The 24309-nt window shown below is 46.3% G+C and overlaps 1 protein-coding gene across 1 annotated transcript in view; it reads right to left on the reverse strand.

The window, feature by feature from the left end:
• The window catches only part of acaca (acetyl-CoA carboxylase alpha), a 77442-nt gene that overhangs the window by 47913 nt on the left and 5220 nt on the right, over positions 1 to 24309 (reverse strand). The window contains exons 3-27 of the mRNA XM_061247987.1: positions 20866 to 20998; positions 20613 to 20751; positions 20056 to 20165; positions 19834 to 19915; positions 19381 to 19479; positions 18685 to 18791; positions 17066 to 17176; positions 16093 to 16302; positions 15635 to 15805; positions 13355 to 13516; positions 13021 to 13184; positions 12140 to 12290; positions 11833 to 11936; positions 11461 to 11688; positions 10667 to 10817; positions 10444 to 10578; positions 9913 to 10059; positions 8830 to 9018; positions 8289 to 8389; positions 7517 to 7605; positions 4913 to 5037; positions 3417 to 3530; positions 2092 to 2205; positions 1139 to 1228; positions 497 to 615 (exon numbers count right to left, since the gene is read on the reverse strand). Of these exons, the coding sequence (XP_061103971.1) occupies positions 497 to 615; positions 1139 to 1228; positions 2092 to 2205; positions 3417 to 3530; positions 4913 to 5037; positions 7517 to 7605; positions 8289 to 8389; positions 8830 to 9018; positions 9913 to 10059; positions 10444 to 10578; positions 10667 to 10817; positions 11461 to 11688; positions 11833 to 11936; positions 12140 to 12290; positions 13021 to 13184; positions 13355 to 13516; positions 15635 to 15805; positions 16093 to 16302; positions 17066 to 17176; positions 18685 to 18791; positions 19381 to 19479; positions 19834 to 19915; positions 20056 to 20165; positions 20613 to 20751; positions 20866 to 20998 (3345 nt within the window). The remainder of the gene's footprint in view (positions 1 to 496; positions 616 to 1138; positions 1229 to 2091; positions 2206 to 3416; positions 3531 to 4912; positions 5038 to 7516; positions 7606 to 8288; positions 8390 to 8829; positions 9019 to 9912; positions 10060 to 10443; positions 10579 to 10666; positions 10818 to 11460; positions 11689 to 11832; positions 11937 to 12139; positions 12291 to 13020; positions 13185 to 13354; positions 13517 to 15634; positions 15806 to 16092; positions 16303 to 17065; positions 17177 to 18684; positions 18792 to 19380; positions 19480 to 19833; positions 19916 to 20055; positions 20166 to 20612; positions 20752 to 20865; positions 20999 to 24309) is intronic.

Raw genomic sequence — 24309 nt, forward strand, 5'->3', positions numbered from 1 at the left:
CAACAATCGGCAAAGGAGAAGTCCTACTGCAGGTGTGAAACAAACGATAAAACACACACACAGCACCGCGCTTATGCTGACAAATGCCAGAGACAAGAGAACAGGAGAACACTGGTGAAACCAGAGCCAGAAATCACGGCTGATGAGGTTTCTCATTTTCAGACGGGCCTCTCGGTCAGCGCTGTAAATTCTCGCTTGGTTCTTTAAAGCATAGCACGTTGACGTCTCCTTGCGGAGATGAGAAAAGCTAATAGAATGACGTGGGCATGTAGACCAGCTCTCTCCACAGTCAGTGCAGAGGAAGAGGAGGACCACTGGCTCATGAACCCGCTGCAGAACAGACCCGGCACTGCGTCTCTGCTACTCTAATGTAACATTCAGAAATCGCCGGAAGCCGCTTTTGAGCAGTGACTACGGCTTCCTGTGCGCTCAGACAGGAGATGCCACCAGGCCCCCGCCCCTGCGCCAGTGAGGGGTGGCAGTGCATCGTGGGTACCTGTTGGGGTGGGAGGTCGGCAGCATGAACTGGAACTCCACGATGCAGGTGTTGTCCTTGAGTTGTCGGTGCTGGACGCTGTTGAGCTCGTAGGCGATGTAGGCCCTGCGCACGTACACCTGGTCACGGAACGAGGACGGGGAGGGAGAGGGTCAACAACGCAGGGGCGACAGGCCATCCTTAAAATTTAAATTCCTCTTCATCTCCATTTCTCACCAGCCATCTATTTGTTTGCCGCGATCATCGCAACCGAAATTATGTTCTTTCGCCGCTATTGTTTTGATTTACGCAATTAAATAAATCAGTTGAAAACAACAGGCTTTATAGGTTTGATTCCATTATCTCTCCAATTAAACAGTTATTTAGTAATTTAGCCTGTGTCTGGGGGGAATTCTGAGAACACTAGCAAATACTTTGCAAATGTACAAAAATGAAAACTTCACCCAGAGGAATTTAGTAATTTAACTCAAGGCCGTCCTGCTTCCTGAGCCAGTGATCATCTGAACACAAGTCCTAACCCCTGTACACACCCCAACACCTCCTCCCCACACACACACACACACACACACACACACACACACACACACACACACACACACACACACACACACACACACACACACACGTCAGCTGTGCTCTCACCTCCAGGGCAGCCATCCTGACCACTTGGTTGCTGTGGTAGAAGAAATTGGGCAGCACATCAAAGATGGACGTCTCCGACAGGATCAGTTTCTGAGGGGGAGGGGAGAAACATACAGTGAAAGATATACATTCCAGTACAGATACAGAGGGCGACACGGGACACTCAATGAACATACAAACAAAATTATAAGGTGTGATTCATTTCCCTCGGCTGCATGAACACATGTCCAAAGGTGTAAATTTATTGAGGGCTTCTCTGCACATTATCAGAACAACGTTCCTAAACTCCCTTCTTCTGTTGATTATTCATTAGTAAGGTCACCATTTTGTCTCTACCATTATGTAAAATGACATAACGCTTATCCAGCAGGAGTCCCTGTAGGCACTCAAACAGCACAGTAAAGTGACTGAACAGCTAACTGTGACCTTTTGACCTGAAGGCCCATGGCCCTAACATGGGGAGATGAGGGACCTGTTTCCCGTTCTCAGAAACACTATAGTCCTGAAAATAGAAGAATGCTATACAAGGGTTCCTTCTGGTACGTAGGTCATTGGTAAGGCTACCCACATGAAAACAGTTGTATGCACAGTATACTTGAAGCATAATAACATAATTTTAAAATATACTTCAAGTATTCTGAAGTAATACACTTGGCCAGCATAGCATACATCAGACAGGGTGACCATATATTGCATTGTATAATTGTATAAATGAGAATACTGAACACAATATTTGGCTATTTGTCTACGGAACAAACAGAATGTTTTTTGGCATTTAGAAAACAGTCTTGACAGTTATGTTCTGACCCAAAAAGAAGAAACGTCTGGGAAAAAGAGGATGTCTAGTCAGCCTACTTCAGGTATACTTGTGCATACGATGTTTTCAGGTGGGTTAGCGTTGTAAACCCAGCAGGGCAGTCGCAGTGGGTCCTTTGGGCCAGGCCGTTGCATACCTGCAGGTTCTCGATGCAGAACTGGTGGCCGTACATATCGATGGCGGAGAGGAAGATGGACTCCACCTGGTTGTGCCTCAGCTCGTAGGAGGGCAGGTGGGAGGCGATCAGGACCTGGAGGAGGCGAGACAGACCAAAGCAAACGCTCACTCTGGGACCCGGAGAGACGGCTCGCATCGCAACACGGCACTTGAGCCGGGCTCTCACTGCACGACTTTTAAAATCCTAACGTCGGCGAGCAGCTCACATTGTTGCCCGCGTATGACGTTGTGCACATTTAACGATTTGGCATCACGTGCCTACAGGGTTCCAGCAGCATTCTTACGATAAAATGAAACGTGTCTGAAATAATCGGGGGCGTCCTCAACGTCTTGCCGGCCGGGGCAGGAGGCTCCCGATTCAGAGGTTGTTCGGGCTCACACTACAAGATTACCCGTGCCAACCAAACAACCAATCAAGTGTCCAACGAACACTTTTCCGCCCCAAAGAATTTGTCGGCAACAGCTAAATCAGGCTTAGAATCATGTAAAGTGAGCCTGGCATTAGACTTTCATTCAAAATTACAGTTAATCTCATCTCAATTACAGTTAATGTCAAAAAGGCACACCGTGAGCCTACTTGATATCGTTCTGAGTGCACTTGTCTCCGGCCGTGAATGAGGCAAACGCTCGGAAGGCTTTAATTCTGATTTTTTAAAGTTGGCTTTCATGAGTTCTCATTTGCTGGTTAATTCAGTACGTCGTGTCCTTCTGACACGGGACGTTCCTGGAAGTGCCAGGGAGTTCAAGGTGTAAGAACTGGATCAGGGACAATCTGCTGTATGCTAATGAGTCACATGGTCTGCACAAAGCCACTCCCATCCCTGTCACCGTCAACACTAGACCCCTGGCTCCTCAAATCACGGTCCTCGAGGGCCGAGAACTGCTGGTTTTTCACCCTCCATTTACCTGGGAGTCAGGTTTGAAGTCTGGGCAATCAGTAGCACTAATTGTTTAGTTAGTTACCCAGGAGAAAAGAAAACCAGGGCTGGATTTGGATTTGAGGGCCAGAGATGAGGATCCCAGCTCTAGACCATGGATAGTCAAAATAGCTTTCTGGTCCTCTTGGTTGGCTCAGTTGCACCAGGCAAGATCAGTTGAGCACAGAAAAGTAAGGCAATCCAAAACAATTTAAATCCAAAACTTATTTGACCCAGGTCTGGCATACACGCACACACCCGCACCAAAGACTCGCATACTGTAAACAGACACACCCCTTGGTTCCCACTGCTCTTCCTGGTATCTGGAGGACCAATGAGGGAAGGGGGGGGAACAGGAAAGGCTCACCTGTCGCGCACGCAGAGCCACCTTGGCGTTGGTGGTCTTGCTGAGCTGGGTGAGCTCGGTCAGGATGGCCATCAGCTCGTCCGTGAGAGTGGGGTCCCGGCCACACAGCTGGTCCTGGGGGGGGGGGGGGAGACGTGGTCAAGGAAGGAAAGACAAGCGCGTCAAAAAGAGTTTGTGAGAAAATGAAACTTGAGAGAGTATACTGTATGTGACTGGAGTTACATCTCCCTTAACAGATGGATGCGACGCCAGCGTTGTATTTGATCATATGACCGTTTTTCAAGACACATTACCGTTGAAATGCATTGTGATTCCTAGGCCTTTCTGAAGGGGTGGCTGTATGTATACAGAAGAATTGAACCCCGTGGGGTAATTTATCCTCTGCAATTGACCCATCCTAGCAGTGGCCAGCACCCAGAGAGCAAGGGTTAAGGGCCTTGCTCAACGGCCCAACAGCTGTGTGTATCTTATCGGCTACACTGGGGCTTCAACCACCAACCTTCCAGGTCCCAGTCATGTACCTTAGCCACTACGCTACAGGCTGCCCAATATCGGTGTATATGTCGGGGGGGGGGGGGTGTCTCAATTTTGGATGCGTATCCCTCACCTGGGTTTCTGAGCATAGCGGGGGCGCATGGGGGGTGGGGGTGGGGGGCTGCCGTTTCTGAGAAAAGACCTCACACCTCACCCGCACCCCGCAGTAATTACACACTCGAGCGACCGGACTGTGAAGGGAACCGAGGGCCAGAACAGGAGCCCAGCTGCCACTCTCCCTCCCCATCACCGCAGCCCTGATTACTGCCCCCCCCCTCCCTCAATCCTCCCAGGAAATGGCGCTTTGTGTCGCGGTAATGAGATTCTCTCACACCCAGACTTATTTACAATACCGGGCAGGGGACGCGGGAAAGAGAGAGAGAGGAGAGGAGGCAAGGGAGCGCCTCGCCTGCCTGTATCGCTGCCCCATTACGACCTCTCAAAATATCAGGAGAGAGAGCGAGGGAAAGAGAGGAGGGAAAGAAGGAGGGAGCAACGGAGAGGGCGGGAGAGAGGAAACAAGAAAGAGAAGAAGAGAGCCCAGCCTTGTTGAACACAAACTTCTTGTCCACACGTTCTGTTCATTGTTTTTATCAAGCAACAAAAGAGTGACTTAACTCAGTGACTGTATGCAGATGTATGTCACATTACAGTACAGTTATATAGCTGACGCTTTTATCCATAGCGACTTACAGTTGATTGAACTAAGCAGGGGACAATCCCCCTAGAGCGATGTGGGGTTAAGGGCTTTGCTGAACAGCCCTAGAGCTACATGGATCTTACGGTGTTCACACCGGGGCTTGAACCACCAACATTCCCGGTCCCAGTCATGTACCTTAGCCACCAGGCTACACGCTGCTCCATACTCTATTTAGAGCCTGTTGGCCCCTCTCTCTGGCTCTGTGGCTCTCTCGCCTGCCCCCCCCCCCCCCCCCGATGCGGCAGCGTCCAGCCCTACTCACTATCAGCATGGTGACCAGCAGGTTCTTCTTGGTGACCTGGGCGTGTGAGAAGATGTAGTTGAGCACGTTGGCCATGTCCCCCTTGTTTTCCTCCCGCAGCGTGAACACGCACTTGTCGTAGTGTCCTGCAGACCAACGCAATTAAACACATCAGCATGAGGTGTGCGCTGGCCGGCACAGCGCCGCCGGGGAGCCAGAGGCTGTGAAAAACAGAGCCGCGTTCGTGTTCACACGCTCACACGCGCTCTCACCCACACCCGCGCGCACGGACACACACACACACGCGCGCGCGCTCGCTCTCACACACGCATGTACACACACACACACACACACACACACACACACACACACGCACACACACACACACACACGCGCGCTCGCTCCCTCACACACACATGCACATGCACACACAGATAGACACTCAAACGAAGTCACACAGAGTCAGACATGCTCTCACACACACACAGACACAGACACAGACACAGACACAGACACAGACACAGACACAGACACAGACACAGACACAGACACAGACACACACACAGATACAGGCACCAACACAGTCAAACGCAGATTCCTGCACAAACACACAGATACATGCACAAACACACACTACGACTAGTTTATATATACATATAGTTTTAATATTGTTTGATACTTTCTCCCCCCCCCCCCAAAGTTAAAATTTTCATTTGAGAATTTTAATCTTTATTTTAGGTCCCGCCAATGTACATCACGAGAGCCAAATCACGTTCACAAATGCAACCATATTTTCAACGTCTATGTGCCCTGGGTAGCTATCGAACATAACGTCCCTTGTCAGATAACAAAAAGAACACAAACGGGCAATGGTCAGCATGGCTGTGATATCAGCAGCAACGGACTTTCAGGCTATTGTGCAATCTTGTATTGTGCATAATAAATGCCAAGCCATTGAAAACGACGCTGCAGTGACAACACGCTTTATCTGTGGGGTTCCTTTGTTGATACTGTTGGTCAGTTTTGTTAGTTGCGATAATTCCTGAATTGTATGAACATCACTTAACGCAGTGTAGACTTACTACTCCGCAGCTAACTAAAAGCATTATATTTCGAACAATGTTGTCACTGTCCTATTGTGTTACACTACACCCATGCAGATGATAACGCTTAGGCCTATATTACAGGAAGCATCACCGTTTATTATTATACATTGCACCTGACAGTATACATATGTATGCAAATGATATTTGAATATATTCTAATTCATACCAATTTTAGAAGCTTAAATGTGAACACAATTTCCTGCCAATGTTCACAGCACTAACACACACGTCGCAACAGATAGAGACACACAGCAGTAAACAAATGCACCCTCACAGAGACACACACACAATATGCAGTTAAATACATATTTTAAAAAGCACACATACACAAATAGTATATGGACAAACACAAACCCACACATATACAGTACATGCATACTCACTCACACACACACACACACACACACACACACACACACATACGTGTGCGCACACCCTGCAGCCAATAGTGGGAGGGAGGTGATTAAGAAGTCAGCAGAACTGGGTCCTGCAAGCAAAGCATAGCTGTGACCTGGATTTCACTTTGACTATCTGCAGGACGTTCCCAGCTTTCACACCACCCACACCTCACCAAAGACCCCCCCACTGTCACAGTAAGCATCCGGCATGTTTAAAACATAAAGCCAAATGTTAAAGAAGAAAAACAGGAGTTTTAGTCAGAGCATGAAGCATATGCACGTCAAAGACGCTGTGAGACTCAGTTTAAGCCACACAGACTGAGGTGCCCTCAATTTCACACTGACTCATAACAGCCATTGGCCGGCAGCCATTTTGATATCTATCCTGTTTTACCCATTAAATAATTATCTTAAAGAAATTACTTTGGCACAGCTCAGGTCATTTGTTTTATGAAAAATCATGAAATGAAAACCAGTTACTGGTGTTTAATGTTTTTGTTTTTACATTTTTGGCGGACGTGACATCATTGTTTTAATTCTTCGGCTGGTATCTCAACAGCTTTTCTTAAAAGTTAATGAACACACCTAGTAAGCCCGGAGCCCATCAGTGAGTCAGCCGCACGGCTCTGTCTGTCTACAAGGACATCAATTGCAAAAGCAAATGTATTTTTATTTGTGGCAGAACCTAAAATGGAATTAACTCTGAGTAGATTATGTTTGGGGGGGAAGCAATTAAATTAACCGTGAAAGTCTATTCATTTTATTCCAGGAACATATTTTTCAAGGTATATAACGAAAACAAATATTGACTGAAGAACAAAGACGGATGCTGGCTTTTGCGCCCGGCGGCGCCACACTGCCATCATGTGGAAATGCGTAGGAACTGCAAGTCAAAATTAGCCTCGACACCGACTTCAGTCTGCGCGCGCTGACTGACACAGTTCAGGCTTCACAGCGAAATTAAAGGGATTACAAACGAATTCCACACATCCACGGCTAATCCTCTCAGCCGACTTCATGCTAAAGGTCCCGCTTTCAGAGCGGGAGTCTGAAACGACGTTCGGCGCCGCGCCAGGAGAAGCGAGAGGTCAGTGTTCAGGGAGGGAGGGGGGGAGGCTCACCGTTCTGAAACTGCACCTCCACCTTCAGGTACTGCCTGAGCACATCCATCACCACTGCCTTCATGTGGCCCCGAATGGCACTGCGGTACCTGAGGGCCAAAACAGCCACGTCAGTACCAGACACTGCCAGACACAGGGGGTCACTTCCATTTAGAACTCCATTTGGAGCTCATTAAGGGTTATGTACAGTACATTGCTGTGCAAAAGTCTTAGGCATGCTAAATATAGATTTTTAAATAAATGCGGTTTTATATTTAATTTTTTTGGGCAACACATTACAATAAGGTTACATGAATTGGCACCAACTAATGTAGTTAACTAACTAACTATTAATTTAATGTGTACAGCTATATTAATGTATTTGTACATCATTAATTCATGTTCATCATAATGTAAAACAACTATAGCAGGTAATTCAAATTCATGTCGGAATGAAAAAAACAGTTAATGTATTTGTTAATGGTTACCTAATTTATAGTTCATCCTATGGTTCGCTTACTAATAAGTTAGCAGTTTACAAACTAATGAAGTTAAAATCATGCTTACTTAATGTATTTGTACATCATTACTTATGAATGATTAACAACTACATTAGGTAATGTCAATTCATGAACGTTATGCATTTTTTGTTTTCTGCATACGTATGTCTATAAAGATTATTATAATAAACTATTAGTCCCACACAAGAAGGCCCATGTGCAGCTCTCTCGGTAGGGAGCAGCCAGACTCATGGAGGGGGCGGTGGGGGATGTGGGAGAGGTGCCAGCCTTACTTCTGTACCAGCTGCACAATGCTCTGGGTGTTCATGAAGAAGACCTCGCGTTCAGACTTGCGATTAAGCGTGGCCGCGTGGCTGTCCAGGATGTTGGCGATCTGAAATACACAGAGGAGCCCAATGACGCTAATCACGCTACAGCATACATCACTGTGTACAACGCATGTTTGTGCTTGCAAAGGAACGAAGAAATATCCTGAGACCGATGTTAGCATGATTGAAAGTGCACTGAAAATGTGTACTCGAGTAGATAGGGATTATGAAGAAATTGAAACTAAATAAACTACAAGTACTGATGCAAAAAATGACGTAATGATGAAAAAATGGAAATAAATGTATCAGTAAAAAATAGTCACCTAATAATAGTATGAGTTACTTTCAACCACATTCATTTTTAACATAAATGACTCAAAAATAAATTATGTAAGTAAAGCCGTATTTGCGTGCGTGTGGGTGTGTGTCTGAGTGTGAGTATTTGTGTGCGTGTGTGTGTCGGTATATGTGTGTGTGTGTGTGTGTGTGTGTGTGCTGTGCCCACCTGTTGGCTGGGGAACTGGCAGAGCACAGAGGTGATATTGCTGGCATACTGGGCCATTTCCTTTTTGATGGCTTTCTCCACGGCGGGGGGGATGCGGCCGGAGACGCTGGTCATGATGTCCTGCAGCTCCAGCAAGGGGAGAGAGGGGTCCCTCAGAGTCTTCATCAGCGTCTCCACCCACTCCTTCAGCTGAGGGGACATAAACACACACATTCACATCGAGATATACACACAGACACACACACACAATACACACACTCACATATATACTCACTCACTCACACACACACACACATACACACAGACACACACACACAATACACACACTCGCATATATACTCACTCACACACACACACACACACACACACACACACATATACTCACTCATACACACACACACACACACACACACACACATATACTCACACAGACACATATACACACTGACACATGCCCGCACACACACAGACACATACAGGTACACAGACACACACACACACACACACACATACACATACACGTGCACACACACTCATGCGCACACCCACAAACAGACACAAACACATAAGGTTTAAAATGTGCACATCGTCTGAGGATCAAGTAGTGGTATGTGTGGAATCTGTTTGTCCGTGTTGTGCAAGGGTTATGAAGTCTGCCTGTCTGCACATGAGGACATACGTGTCTGCACATGAGGACATGCATGTCTGCACATGAGGACATGCGTCTTCATGCACACGTGTGCGTCCTACGCAAGGGTCTGGAAGTTGCGTAATTTAAAGTTACAAGCACTGCGAGGGCCTGAGGTCTGTGTGTGTACTGTACATGTTTGTACTTTAATAGGTTTTAATAAATATTCATCACTAATCATGTGTATGTAGGGGAAATACCTCTACATAGTTGGTGCCCCGTGTGAGGACTGTTGATACAGACACAGTTCAATCATTCACCCTCAATATTTCAGAAGAGGTATTTCCCGTACATGTGCTTGAAAGGGACCTGACAGTGACGTTAATGTGCAGGTATGTGGGCGTGTCTGTGCACACGTGTCAGACCTCTGAGTAGGTTGGGTAGGGGGCTCTCACCTTCATGCTGAAAAAGGGCTCTGGCAGGGAGTAGCCGTTCATGATGTGGAGCAGGTGGTCCAGCGCGTTGTGGAAGACCCGGTGCAGCTTCTCCCCCCGCAGGGCCACGGCCTGGATGCGGGGCAGCGGCCCCGTGTGGAGCTCCGCCTGAAACGCAGCCCGCGGCGCTCACACACTGCTATCGTGCTAAACCCACTTATGAATTTGTACCTTTTTTGCTTGGGAAAATGTGCTCATTTGTACCCAAAGAGACATTACTGTACTTCCAGGGTACCTTTGGGAAATTTTATCCTTGGAAGAACAAAAATGTACATCCACTGTCACTTTATTTCTGAGAGTATGAAGATATTTTGAAAGATAAAAGATTTCCTAATTTTTCCACATTCGGGCAATTAAAACGTTTGGCCAAATGTTAAAAAACATAGAGCCAGCCACATATTAAGCCTAGTCCTCTCCATACAAAACAAAATTTAGTCAAGGACCAGAGAGGGCAAATCAGAGCCCTTGGCACTCTACCCTACACACACACACCTGCTGCACCCTGCTGGGGTCGTCCAGCTGCAGCTTGGCGATGACACACCCCTGTTCCAGCACGGCCCCAGCCCTCTTCACATAGTGTATGCACCCCGACTCCACGGCCGTCAGCGTCATCACCATCTTCATCACCTGACGGGGGACGCAGACACGCGATTGGCTCTCTGTGCGGCTGAGCACCCCTGACCGAACTCAGTACAGCTCCGCGCCAACCGCTCACCTCGATTTCGGCGTAGCACTGGCCGGCGAACACGTGACCGCCGTCCTCCACGGTGTACTGGATGAGCTTCCCCGCAGAGGGCGAGCGTAGCAGAGACGGGTCGTTCTCCTTCTCAAACACGCACGTCTTATTCCCTATGGTGATGCGGTACCTGCATGGAGAGCGCAAACAGCACCAAGCTCAGCAGACTACATACAAACAGTGCAGGGTCCAAAGGAGCACGCGTTACAGCAGTGATCTCAGTGCAATCTGTAGTACAGCAGTAATTTCACTAGTCTTTAGTACAGTAATCTCAGTACAGTCTGTAGTGCAGTAGTAATCTCAGTACAGTCTGTAGTACAGTAGTAATCTCAGTACAGTCTGTAGTACAGCAGTAATCTCAGTACAGTCTGTAGTACAGCAGTAATCTCAGTACAGTCTGTAGTACAGTAGTAATCTCAGTACAGTCTGTAGTACAGCAGTAATCTCAGTACAGTCTGTAGTACAGTAGTAATCTCAGTACAGTCTGTAGTACAGCAGTAATCTCAGTACAGTCTGTAGTGCAGTAATCTCAGTACAGTCTGTAGTGCAGTAATCTCAGTACAGTCTGTAGTGCAGTAATCTCAGTACAGTCTGTAGTACAGTAGTAATCTCAGTACAGTCTGTAGTACAGCAGTAATCTCAGTACAGTCTGTAGTGCAGTAATCTCAGTACAGTCTGTAGTGCAGTAATCTCAGTACAGTCTGTAGTGCAGTAATCTCAGTACAGTCTGTAGTGCAGTAATCTCAGCGATGGATGTGATGTGAGCTCTGTACCTGTCCACCTCCTCCTTCATGTAGGTGGTATAGCTGCTGCCATCGTAGGACAGGAGAAGGCCTCCGTCACTCAGCCGGTGAACATCCACCTCCACAAAGGAGCCGTTCATGATCACCACGTACGAGTTGGGCGACTGTCGCGTCACCTTCAGCACGTACTTGGTGCCCTCGTAGATCAGCTCCACGTCCACAGTGTTGAGCAAGGTATGGGCGGGCAGCACCTGACCCCTAAGGAGAGGGAGACAAACAAAACGGAGCATGAATGGATTTCAGCACTGCGAGAGACTGACCTTCCAAAACCTTGGACCAGGCAGCGCTATTTCTTCCTGAAGAGAAAGAAAGAAAGAAAGAAAGAAAGAACGGTTGCTGTACCTCTCCAAAGAGTGCAGGAAGTTGGAGACACTGTTGCGGAAGTTGACGTCGGCCACGTGGAGAGACCCGCTCACGATGCCCAGCATGGTGTCCGGCCGCTCTGCCTAACCGGCACACAGATGCCAAAAAGGAGATCACTGGATGCAGCAGGCCAGTGAACTCCTGCTACACAGCCAAACATTAAAGCGCAACAGCACAACCATACATGAAAGTGAAGGTGGCCAGAGGTGGGTTTTAACATACTCCCTTGCTGAAATAGGCACCCACCTGTAGGACTTTCACACACTCACACAGCAGTGCTCTTTACCTGCATCTTTTCTGCAATGAGCCGGTCCAGCCAGCCCGTGTCGATGGTGTTGTGCTGGAAGCTCTCTGTCTCCAGCAGCTTAATGAGGTACTCTACTGTGGTCCTGAAGTCCCCGCGGATGGACAACTCCTTCAAGGCCACCACCATGTTACTGAGGGGACACGTGCACAGACAGCATACTACTGAGAACACATGCACACTATCGTCTCCATGTTACTGAAAAGAGATGCCATGTTGCTGAGCAGACACATATATGAACACTATCTCCGGGAGGGGACACAAATGGTCACCATCTTACGTAGGGTGGTATAATCAGCATGCTATTGAGGGGACACGCACAACACACATACAGACAATGAAACTCATCACCAACAAGTGCAAGAAATAATAGTTGACCCTAAGACCTGAACATAACCTAAACCCTGCCTCACATTGAGATTTTCCAATTAAATGAGTATGAATACACTGAATCCAATCAGGCAACCTGCCCAGGGTATATTTCCTGCCTCTGCCCATTGCATGCTGGGATAGGGTCCAGCTCCCCCCCACGACCCTGACCAGAAATAAGCGGTTAAGATCATGGGTGGTTGGATGGATGGAAGGATGGACAGACAAATCCAATCAGTTATTAAGGGGAGGCAGACACCATGCTACTGCAGTAATCTCAGATACATACAGTACATCATGTTACAATGGAATACCTTACTTTCCATTTATGAGTCACAAAACTAGAGTTGACACCAATCAAACAAAATCATAAAGATTTAAGCGTAAATCTCAATACCACCAATAAACTGAAAAAAGGAAAAGTCTTGGAATGTGTCCATGAACCAGACGTAAAAGAAGAGAGACAGGAGAGCAGACCAAGCTGCCGCACTCACGAGATGGCCTCCTCCCGGTTCTCCCCCCAGGAGAAGCAGTGTCCGAACTGGGAGTCTGCGAACTCGTGCAGCCCGCCGGCGGCCGTCACGCTGAAGTAGCCCCACACGTTCTTATTGCTGCGGAAGTTCAGCTCCTGCACCGTGCCTGAACTGGGCTTGAACCCCTGCAACACACATTACACTACATTACATTACACTGAATGTGCGGCCTCTCGGTTGGCTCAACTGCACCAGTCAGGATCAAATCGACTACAGTAAAGTATTTGAGCACAGGGTTGACCCTGATGGGTACACCCTCACAGACCTCGCTCTCCGTAACCACGGCCGCACGTACCTCGTCGGGGTTCTCGCTGGTGATGCGGGCGGCGATAACGTGACCCCGTGGGGAGGGGGCTGTGGACAGGCCCTCAAAATCGATGAGCGAGTCGCCCCAGGGCTGCACCCCATATAGCATCCGGATGTCCTTCATCCGATGGAGGGGAATCCCCATGGCGATCTGACGGACACAGAGAGACCGGTCACCACACCACAGGGTCAACTACCGGCAGAAATAGCACCATGCATGCCAGTATACCCACAACAACTATCCAGTTACTCACAACACAACAAATGAACAAAATGTTTTTTGAACAAACTGTGGACTGGATTGCACTGTATACATCTCTTTACAATCGATTCCTCTCGTTCACCAGTTCACACACGCCAGTGGCAATAGGCTGCCATTCAAGGTACCAACCAGCACATCAGGAGCAATGGGAGTTAGGTGTCTTGCTCCGGGAAACTTCAAGGGCGGGGGATTGAACCGGCGACCAGACGACTGCTCTTACCTCCCGAGCTAATGTTGCCCCCAACAAAAGATGAACTCTTCAAAATTGCATTAGTGCATCAGTCTTTCTCTCTATTGAAGTTTTCATGTACCCTCAGAGAACAGAGCACACCAGGTCTGTTGTTCAAAAATCTGACATTTTTTTGAAACTCTGAAAGTGACGTTGAAATACACCAGTTTTACGTAATTAAATATCGATTTCAGTTCAGTTTATCTTGAGTCATAATAAAGCAATAACCTCACTGGTATTTGCCCAACAAAAACGGTAATAAAAATATGCAAGCAAATAACTAACAATAGTCTTAACTCGTAAAATAGTCAAATCAGAAACTCCATATAGTGACGTTGGCAAAGCAACAAGACACACCATTGCTAAGCAAAGGTCAAAGTCGCTGCATGTATTAGCCGTAGCCATCAATATATCGTGATCTTTGGGGGTTTTAAAATGATTTGCCTGTTTCTCACTGCTCTTACTGCCTAAGCCATGTCACCCCTGCCTGAGCCATGTCGCCCAACCATACTTTTCAGTTTTCTGAGGTTCGTATCTCTAAAGTCCTACTGTAATAAGGGTCACACAACAACCAATCTCTACACTCACCTGAGTTGGCTGTGGGGTTCTCGCATGAACGCAAGTGTGGTTACAGATAATAGGACATTATAAATGAGGGTGGGAATTGGATATATGCAGCCCCACGTTGGCTGCTTTGATTAAGAAATCATTAGAACCGTTTTCTCTAAAAAAAACAAACCAACGGAGAAAACACTACATTTGACGGAGAATATTCCCTAACCTGAGGGATGCAGGGGCATAAGGTCAGAATGAAAGTGGAGTGAGCGAGAAAGGGGACACCGATAGCTCTGTATGCTTAGCGACTGGGATTGTTAGCGGTGTGAAAGCGGTTGGCCCAGAGCCCCTAAAACACGGTACGGAAGAGCGGCGACATGGGTCCGTCCCTTGCACAGACTCACTCTAATAAGAGCCGCTGTCCTCTGGCCACAGAACAACTGACCTACATAGCGTGGTCACATGACGGCGGAGGGCAGGCTGCTGTTTGTGGCGCTCGGAGCAGGGGCCCGTGTATCCCTGCGCTGGATGTCCTGTGTGCCACCAGTTCCCATGGCAACCGGGCCCCGCCAGTGCTGATGCTCGGTGGCGGCGGGAACAATGAGAAGCTGCTGGTGGCGGAGCGAGTGCTGGGGCCTCTCAGAGGCCACGGCCCCTAGCGTTTACAGCAAAGCTTCAACACAGTAAGGCCTCAGAGTGTCCGCTAAGCTAACCGCCTGACTGCTGCACACTCGTTTATAGACACACGCACGCACGCACGCACGCACGCACACACACACACACACACACACACACACACACACACACACACACACACACACACACACACACACACACACACACACATACACACATACACACATACACACATACACACACACACACACACACACACACACATACACACACACACACACACATACACACACACACACACACATACACACACACACACACACACACACACACACACATACACACACACACACACACACACACACTGGCACGCGCATACACACACACAGACACACGTAAACAAACAAGCACACACATACACACACATACACACACATACACACACATACACACACACACGTAAACAAACAAGCACACACACACATTCGCACACCCACCCCCCCGGTATTGAAACACATGTACCCATTTACACAATTGTATAGCCACACATCTGCTGGGTTCCTTCCTACACAGAGCCACAGACTCACCTGCAGCTGGGCGGCGGGCAGGTTGACGTCGGCCACCATTTCGGTGCAGGGGTGCTCCACCTGCAGCCGGGGGTTCAGCTCCAGGAAGTAGAAGCTGCCGTCCTGACTGTACAGGTACTCCACCGTCCCAGCGCTCACGTAGCCCACCATCTTAGCCAGCTTCACTGCACACTAACACAGGGGACAAACCGCGGCTCAAGCCCAGCAAAGCAAACAGCCCATGTTGCAGCAATGTTGCGGCAACGTTGTGGCAATGTTAGATCACTGGTATAAATCGACCAGAATGGCACAGGCTACTGAATCATAACTTCAGACCAAACAGGTCGAAGCTTTGTCGGTCACTCCTGGACTAGTGAATGTTATAACATTGACAAAAAATTTCCGTTACATAGCGAGAACACTTTGCCTTAGCAGGGAGTCCCCGTTAAATTCAACACAAGCCCGCAGGAGCGGCGTACCTTCTCCATGTCCTCAAAGATGTCTGACGTGGCGATGGTGGCGGGCGCCTCCTCGATGATCTTCTGGTGCCTCCGCTGCACGGAGCAGTCGCGGCCGAACAGGGAGATGGCGTTGCCGTACTGATCCGCCAGGATCTGCACCTCCAGGTGCCGGGCGTGCTTGGCCAGACGCATGACGAAGATGGGCGAGCCGGGGACCTCCGTTTGGACCTGCACACGCACAAACAGAGGGGGCGCCGGGTCAGTGACCACAAACTCGGGAGCTGAATTCTGAGAGTCAACATGGCGACCATATCCTGCCCCATTTAAATTGACTAAAATAATTACGTTACAATTGAATTACATTTCAATAAACTCCTTAACACTTCTTGTACTGTATATTACTGCTAATTGTATTCCTATCAGAACTACAATTGATATTGATATTTGTTTTGCAGTTGATGGTTGTACTGCGGTTAATTTTGGTACTGTGGTTGACGTTTGCATTGCAGTTGATGTTGGTATTGTGGTTGATGTTGGTACTGTGGTTGACTTTTGCATTGCAGTTGATGTTGGTATTGTGGTTCATGTTGGTACTGTGGTTGATGTTTGCATGGCAGTTGATGTTGGTATTGTGGTTGATGTTGGTACTGTGGTTGACGTTTGCATTGCAGTTGATGTTGGTATTGTGGTTCATGTTGGTACTGTGGTTGACGTTTGCATTGCAGTTGATGGTGGTATTGTGGTTGATGGTAGTATTGTAGATAATGGCTGTATTGTGGTTGATGGTAGTATTGTAGATAATTGCTGTACTGTGGTTGATGGTAGTATTGTAGATAATTGCTGTACTGTGGTTGATGGTAGTATTGTAGATAATGGCTGTATTGTGACTGAGGTGGGAATTGTGGTTGATGGTGCTATTGTGGCTGATGGTATTGTGGTTGTTGAAGGTTTTGCAGTTGACGGTGGTGTTGGGGTAGTTATTGGTGCTTACCTGTCTGAAGAGGTTGGGGAAGTCGTCGGCAGTGTTGACCTTGCGGATCCCCTTTCCTCCACCCCCCTCGGACGCCTTGACCATCACGGGGTAGCCCACTTTCTCCGCGGCCTGCAGAGGTGAGGGAGAGCACAGTCGTTTCACCCTGCCTGACACGACCCCCATGCAGCCCCGCACAGACACACACGCGTTAATGCTGGCCTTAGTGTTCAGCTTGGGTACCCACTATGTGTTCATTTTATTTCATTAGATACTTTCAAGTTCATAGCGATTCTTTACCCTCTAAAGCCACATTATGTCAGAGGTAGCCATGCATGTCGTGCAAAATAAACGTCACATGATCACAGTGTGCTTCTTGTGCTATACTGCAAAAACGATTTTACAAAAGAGGTAAGTGGTACCTGCTCCACTCTTGGTATGAGGCCAATATCCATAAAAACAAAGAGAATATTCACACCCCAAGCAAAGAAAAATGCTAAAGCCAAGAAAAATAAAATGTAAAAAAATGTAAGAGTGCAAGTGCAAAAAAGAAGTGATAAAAGAAAAGGGCAACAATTGTTCCAGTTAAGAAACAATCTTCAGTGCCAGACAGAGTGTGGCAAGCCCACAGAGTAGCCAGCAATGAACCGCAAGTGTATTCCCGGTATTCGGTCTTGATTCCTACAGTACTAGTCCTACTTTGCTTACATACTGATGTAATTTTGCTCAAGCCACTAAATCTAACCATAAATAACTCAAATATTTATTTATGGCTTCAAAGACAAAGTAAATGATGACAAGCCAAACCTGCATTGCGTAAATAAGTTTAAGGACAGAAATGATAAAATAATTTACAGTATAAATTACAGAACATACAGTATGTTCAACAACCTAATGCGGATTCTCCTACTAATTCACCTCAGTCATTAATTTTAAAAAAATGTGTTACCTCTTCTTATGTACTTGTTTTCAATATAGCACAATAAGCACAACGTAAACATAGGGCTTTATTCTTCATGGCATGCATAATTTCTGACATAATGTGGCTTAAGAGCGTAAATAATCCCTCCAAGCATGAAAAGTACCCAATTAAAAAAACGTAACAGCTTGTTAAAATTCTTGGATTAAAACTGTGGTTGAAAGATAGACCAGCACACACAGAGGGCCCCAGGACGGAGGCTCTGCATTAAAGGCCGAAACACATTTTTCATTTGTTTTAGCTTGTCATATCATCCTCAAGTTTTCAGTTTGTGTTCCAACACTGATTCATGCAAGTTATTTTTCCAAGCGGTTTGTAAAATGATTTCCCATGTGACATGATTGCATAATTATCGGATGATGTTGATAAATATAAACATCAGAGCCCACATAATCTGCCTCTTGGAGAACGAGCTAAACACCTTTTGACACCTTTTGACAAGCTTCTTGATCTTCTAAATGAGTCAGTTATTTACCGATTATTTAGCTACACTTTTGCCACTGTCAGTGTTAACACAGAAAGCTGACCGCAGAGGGGGTTTATAAAAACCTACGTCAGAGATTTTTGTGAACGCTTTGCGGGCGTTTTACAGGAGATGCTAAGAACAGGAAGAGAACGATGACGCGCGTGGACCTTTAACGCGCCGCGTCAGCAGGTTTACCTTCAGACCGTCCTCCACGTCGTGGATGCAGCCCTGCTCGTACAGGTCCAGGGGAACGTTAACTATCCCCTTCTTCAGGTCACTCTCCGTCCACTCCACAGTCAGCCCTGGAGGGATTACAGGCCATGCCTTTTACCAGGAAGCACTCCGAGATATAAACCTGCCTTTTCTGGATTTATACTTCACATGTAATCACAATAACATACTGTACTGGACCAAATTATGGAATCACTGCACTTATAAACGGAAAATTTAAAATGGAAAATGATGTAATATAATGTAATACCAATATGAAATGTTTATATTTATTAGAATTGTAATTTAGAAACTGATTTAGTTCCTGTAGTCCCCATTTTTAAATATAAGGTCAAACACAATCAAGCTACATTGTAAAATAATACACAACATCTACCAAATAAAATTAAGGTAACAGATTACACGTATCATTACTGAATAAATATAACTTAATATTATTGACTACAGGGATGGAGAAATGCATTATGGGTTTGTTTGAGTGTTACACAGCCTGAAATAGATTACCACAAAATCACTCTAAATGATTTTTGGTGCTCTTAGTAATTCTTTGGTGCTCAACATACAATTCATAAATGCATATACAGTGCAACAGGCATTAACAGTTTTGGGGTCTACAGTCAGTCTACAGTGAAATTGGGGAAGACAAATTCGGAGGCTTACCCATTCCACTCCAGGGCAAAGTCGGGATGCCGGCTGTCTGGGCCACGATGGACGAGGCGATCTTGTCACCAAGTGCCCACATGGCCTGGCTAGGGGGGCCTAAAGAGAGGGGCAGAGGGGGCTCAAAAGCTCAGCATTGAGAGAGTGAAACCGAACCAGCTGCTGGAGTATGTGTGTATGAACCAGACCTAGGTCAAATACGTAATTGTGTTGGATTCAAATACTTTTCTACCCTTTACTGAGCTTGGCTGGTGTATAGGAACTATGAAGTACTCTCAAAAAAGTTCCAATTCCTCTTTCTGGTCCTCTTTGCTGGCTCAGTTGCACCAGGAAAGACCAATCGAGCACAGAAACGTATCAGAATCCAAAACAATGACGTATCTGACCCAGGCCTGGCATGAACTGAGCGAGAGATGAGAAAGCGGGGTGTGGGCGCGGTCAGGTGGCTCTCACCAATAAAAGTGATGCCGTTCTTGTGTAGCAGCTCTGGAAGTTTTGGGTTCTCGGAAGCGTGGCCCCATCCCGCCCACACAGCCTGCGGAGAGGAGCAGAGGGCTCTACGGCATGCAGGCGGGTCCAAAACGTACGCCCGCGAACCGCCAAGCCGGCGCAGACACGCACATGCTAATGGGACGATGGCGAACGGGCCTGACCGGGCAGGCTGCTGCAACTGACCTGCACGGGGATGCGCTTGGCGATGTCCAGAATGAGCTCCACATTAGCGTAGTTGTTGTTGTTGGTCCCTCCTGGTACGGGCAGATGGTGGTCTGCCATCCGAATGTACTCTGCACGCGGACACACGCACGCATTGCGAAAATGAATACTCGCGTACAAAAGAGAAATGTCATGAACTGAAATAGAGCCAGGGGTTTTTTTTTTTTCCAGCCCAGTCAAAGTTCCCTTTATTAAGTTACCATGAGAGCATGGCTGCTGAAGCCAGTGTGATATCTACAGTGAGAAAATATTTGCAGATATGCAAAGAAGGTGATGCATCAACCTGATGTCTGGCTTTTACAACACAAGTAAGAGCAACCAGAAGCCAGGGGCAGCTTGGGGAGTCATGCCTGCCTGTTTAAAACAAATTATTTGGCTTTTCTGTCTCGCTTCCTTTCTGGAGCACTAGGCAGCTCTTAGGAGGCTGTGGTCATTGCAACCACCAGCCTGTTACAGCGCCAACAACAACCACCCAGACCCCAAACCCCTCCCCCCTACAACCGACACCCGTCACTCACCGGCATTGGCCTTCAGGTCCTCGGGGGTTACCATGACGACGAAGCGTATGGCGCGCTCGTTCCTGAACATCTCGTAGGCCCAGCGGCGGATGGAGCGCATGCACTTCACCGCCGCGATCCCGTTGTTGGCGATGAGCACCTGTGGCAGGAAGGAGATGTGAGGGAGAGGCGCAACCTCCTTCTCGCACACACCTGTTCCAGCACGGCGTGAAGCAGCGGTGTCCCCTGCTACGCTACGCCACGTTGCTCTCACCTTCTCGATGACTCTATTGCCTCCGAAGCGGGTGACAAACTCGGCCGGCGAGGCCACGGTGAAGTCCCTCTGCAGGTCGATGCGCCGCCGGTCCCGGCCTTGTTTCACCAGGTGTAGCCCCGACATACTGGGCCTAGGATTCACAAACAACACGGACCATTAGCCCGTTTCTGTGTGGAATACATGGATGATTAGCATTAGCCTCTTTCTGCATTAAAAACATGGACGATTAGCCTGTTTCTGTGTAAATACATGGACGATTAGCATTAGCCTCTTTCTGCATTAAAAACATGGACGATTAGCCCGTTTCTGTGTAAATACATGGATGATTAGCATTAGCCTCTTTCTGTGTGAAAACATGGATGATTGGCATTAGCCTCTTTCTGTGCAAGAACATGGATGATTAGCATTAGCCTGTTTCTGTGCAAGAACATGGATGATTACCATTAGCCTGTTTCTGTGCAAGAACATGGATGATTACCATTAGCCTGTTTCTGTGCAAGAACATGGATGATTAGCCTCTATCTGTGTAGAAACATGGATGATAATGGATGATCATCCCTCTTCCCTATGGATTCTGCCTGGGACAGGCTTGACTGGCATGAAATGTGCCCATTCTGCTGCTTTTGAGAACTTTGTTACAGACAGGGAATTTTTAAAGCAGGGAATTTTTGCTTTCAATATATTAAGTATATGATAGGCTAGTGGTCTAAATATTTTAGCGCTGGCCAACATTAGATATATAGAACACAGCACTTTGTTGGATAACGTTGGATAGTGATTGCACTATCAAAAAATACTCAATCAAAAAAATGTATTGTTGGATTTAATTAAATTATGAATAGTGGTTACACGTAATTACAGCCTTTATTTTTGAACTTGCCTACGTAGTAATGTTGCATGCAACATTTGTCCAATGATGTTTTGCTTTATTTGAGATATACATATACAGTAATGTGCAGTGGTGATTATACACTTAACACAATGAAGATAAATCAGAAACCAAGCACTATTCAAGAATTTATTTCATGTAACATTGGTTTATGTAGATGAGAATAAGTAAACAGATAACAATATATTGTGAAAACAAAAATAATAGTCTCTTTTGGAGAAGAAAGTCAATATCTAGTGTGACCACCCTTTGCTTTGCATTGAATCGTTTACATATTTTTTTATTTCTTTATGTTAAACCATTCCATTTAGTTTGAAGTTAATTCCAAAGAGATTCTATTCAATGTTACAACAGATTTATTTATCTTGGTATCCAGCAAATCCCAGATTTGCTCAATCGGATTAAGGCCTGGACTTTGAGCGGGCCAAGTCACAACTTTTATATCACCAGATGATTCTTTTCATCAAGTGACCAACTGGCATCATGTAAGGCTACAATGCGGCTATGAACAATCTCAGAGAGCTCCTTCCATCGTGCCATCATGTTTAACACTGTGACACTGCTCAAAGTTTGTTACTTTAAATACTGGAACAACTGACCATCAGAAGTAATTTAGCAGAATAACTTTTACCCCAATGCAATTGTGGGAATTGCCTACAATAGTATTGTTCAATACATTTTCACCAAAAATTTTTAAAGAAGTAATATATTAGGACCCCTTTTAAACAAATGTGGTGGTGTATAATCATTACTGCACACTACTGAGTATATATATATGTATACATATATAGGCTATGGCATAATGGAAAGCTACTTTCAGTAGTTTTAATTCCTCTGTGAATCTTAATCTGGTTTAAAACACACAGAAATTCTTAGATGACTATAATACTGCAGCATTCAATTCTCTGTGGTGTTTGCCTTCTTAACCCCTTGAAATAACCAAAGACTGCTTGCTAGGACTTATTATTCAAGCAGAATTCACCCAGAAACATTTATTACCCCTCCGTTTCATATCTTCCCTTGAAAATACTACCAAAATTCTTCTGAAATGCTTTGAACTAAGAATGGGGAGGATGTTTTAAAGATGACCCAAAGAACAAGCAGGTCGGCATCCACGTGACGTTTTTACACTTTCACATTTTCACAGAACTGCATGTCTCATCACCTTACAACCCAAATCGGATGCGGCACCAGGCAAACCCTTCAGTAGTGAAACATTATCAAATCTGTTTTGCTTCCTCTCTGAAACACACAATCTCACGGAGATATACTAATGCAAATACAAGCCCACCCCTTTCTGCAAAACACTCAGTTGCTGTTCAACAGAGAGTGAGGACTGTGAACGAGCAGGGTGAATGCGGCCCTGTCCGCACTGACCCCCCAGACGAATCACCACAACAAATGTTATTGTCCCCGGAAGAGGGGGGCGGAGGAAAAAAAACCCTACGTGTCGTAAGCATAAATGTCACGAGAGCTATGCCGACTGCTCTCCGCATCTTCGCCAATCAAGGAGCAGAAAGCCCCTCTGTGTGATCGCAAAGAATGAGAGGAGGTTTTGAATTGACATGTACGGACCCCTCCAAAAGTTTTTTGCAATACAAAGAATACATTTGGGGTTGAGATAAAACAATGAACATGAAACAAGAGTTTAGAATTTCAGCTTTTATTTCCTGGTATTTACACCTAGATGTGTTAAACTACTTGGAACATAGCACCTTTGGTATCAGACCACCCAATTTCTAGGTGAGCGAAAATATTGGCACAGAGACTATTTAAGCAAATTAAAGTAAATAACACTTAATATTTGGTAGCCTATCCCTTGCTTTCAACAACTGCATCAAGCCTGCGACACACCAAACTGTTGCATTCTTCTTTTGTGATGCTTTTGCAGGCTTTTACTACAGCCTTTTTCAGTTGTTTTGGGGGCTTTTTCCCTTCAATATCCTCTTAAGGAGGTGAAATGCATGCTCAATAAGGTCTGGTGATTGACTAGGCCAGTCTAAAACCTTCTACTTCTTCTCCCTAATGAAGTCTTTTGTTGTGTTGGCGGTGTGTTTTGGATCATTGTTTTGCTGCATGACGGAGTTTCTCCAAATTGGACACATTTCCCTGCAAGTTGGCAGACAGAATGTGAAGATTTCTGAATTCATCATGCTGCTACCATCATGAGTTACATTAGCACGATTAGTGAGCCCACTCAACAAGCAGCCATGCAAGCCGAAGCCATGACACCTCCTCCATGATCATGTTTTGGATCATGAGCAGATCCCTTCTTTCTCCACACTTTCCATCACTTTGGTAGAGGTTGATCTAGGTCTCATCAGTCCATAAAACTGCTCCAGATCTCTGCACTTCTTTAGAAATTATAATCTTGCCTTCCGAATCTTACTACCGATGAGAGGTTTGCATCTTTTGATATAGCCTCTATATTGCTGCTCTCTAACTAAAACTGTTATACAAGCTATCCCCAATGCTTGTGCAATGACTCTGGACACATCTGGGCAACAAGAAACACCTGTCAGTCACATGTTCCAATACTTTTTCTTCCTTAA

Source organism: Conger conger, chromosome 7 (assembly GCF_963514075.1).
Source record: "Conger conger chromosome 7, fConCon1.1, whole genome shotgun sequence".
Classification (NCBI taxonomy): Eukaryota; Metazoa; Chordata; class Actinopteri; order Anguilliformes; family Congridae; genus Conger; species Conger conger.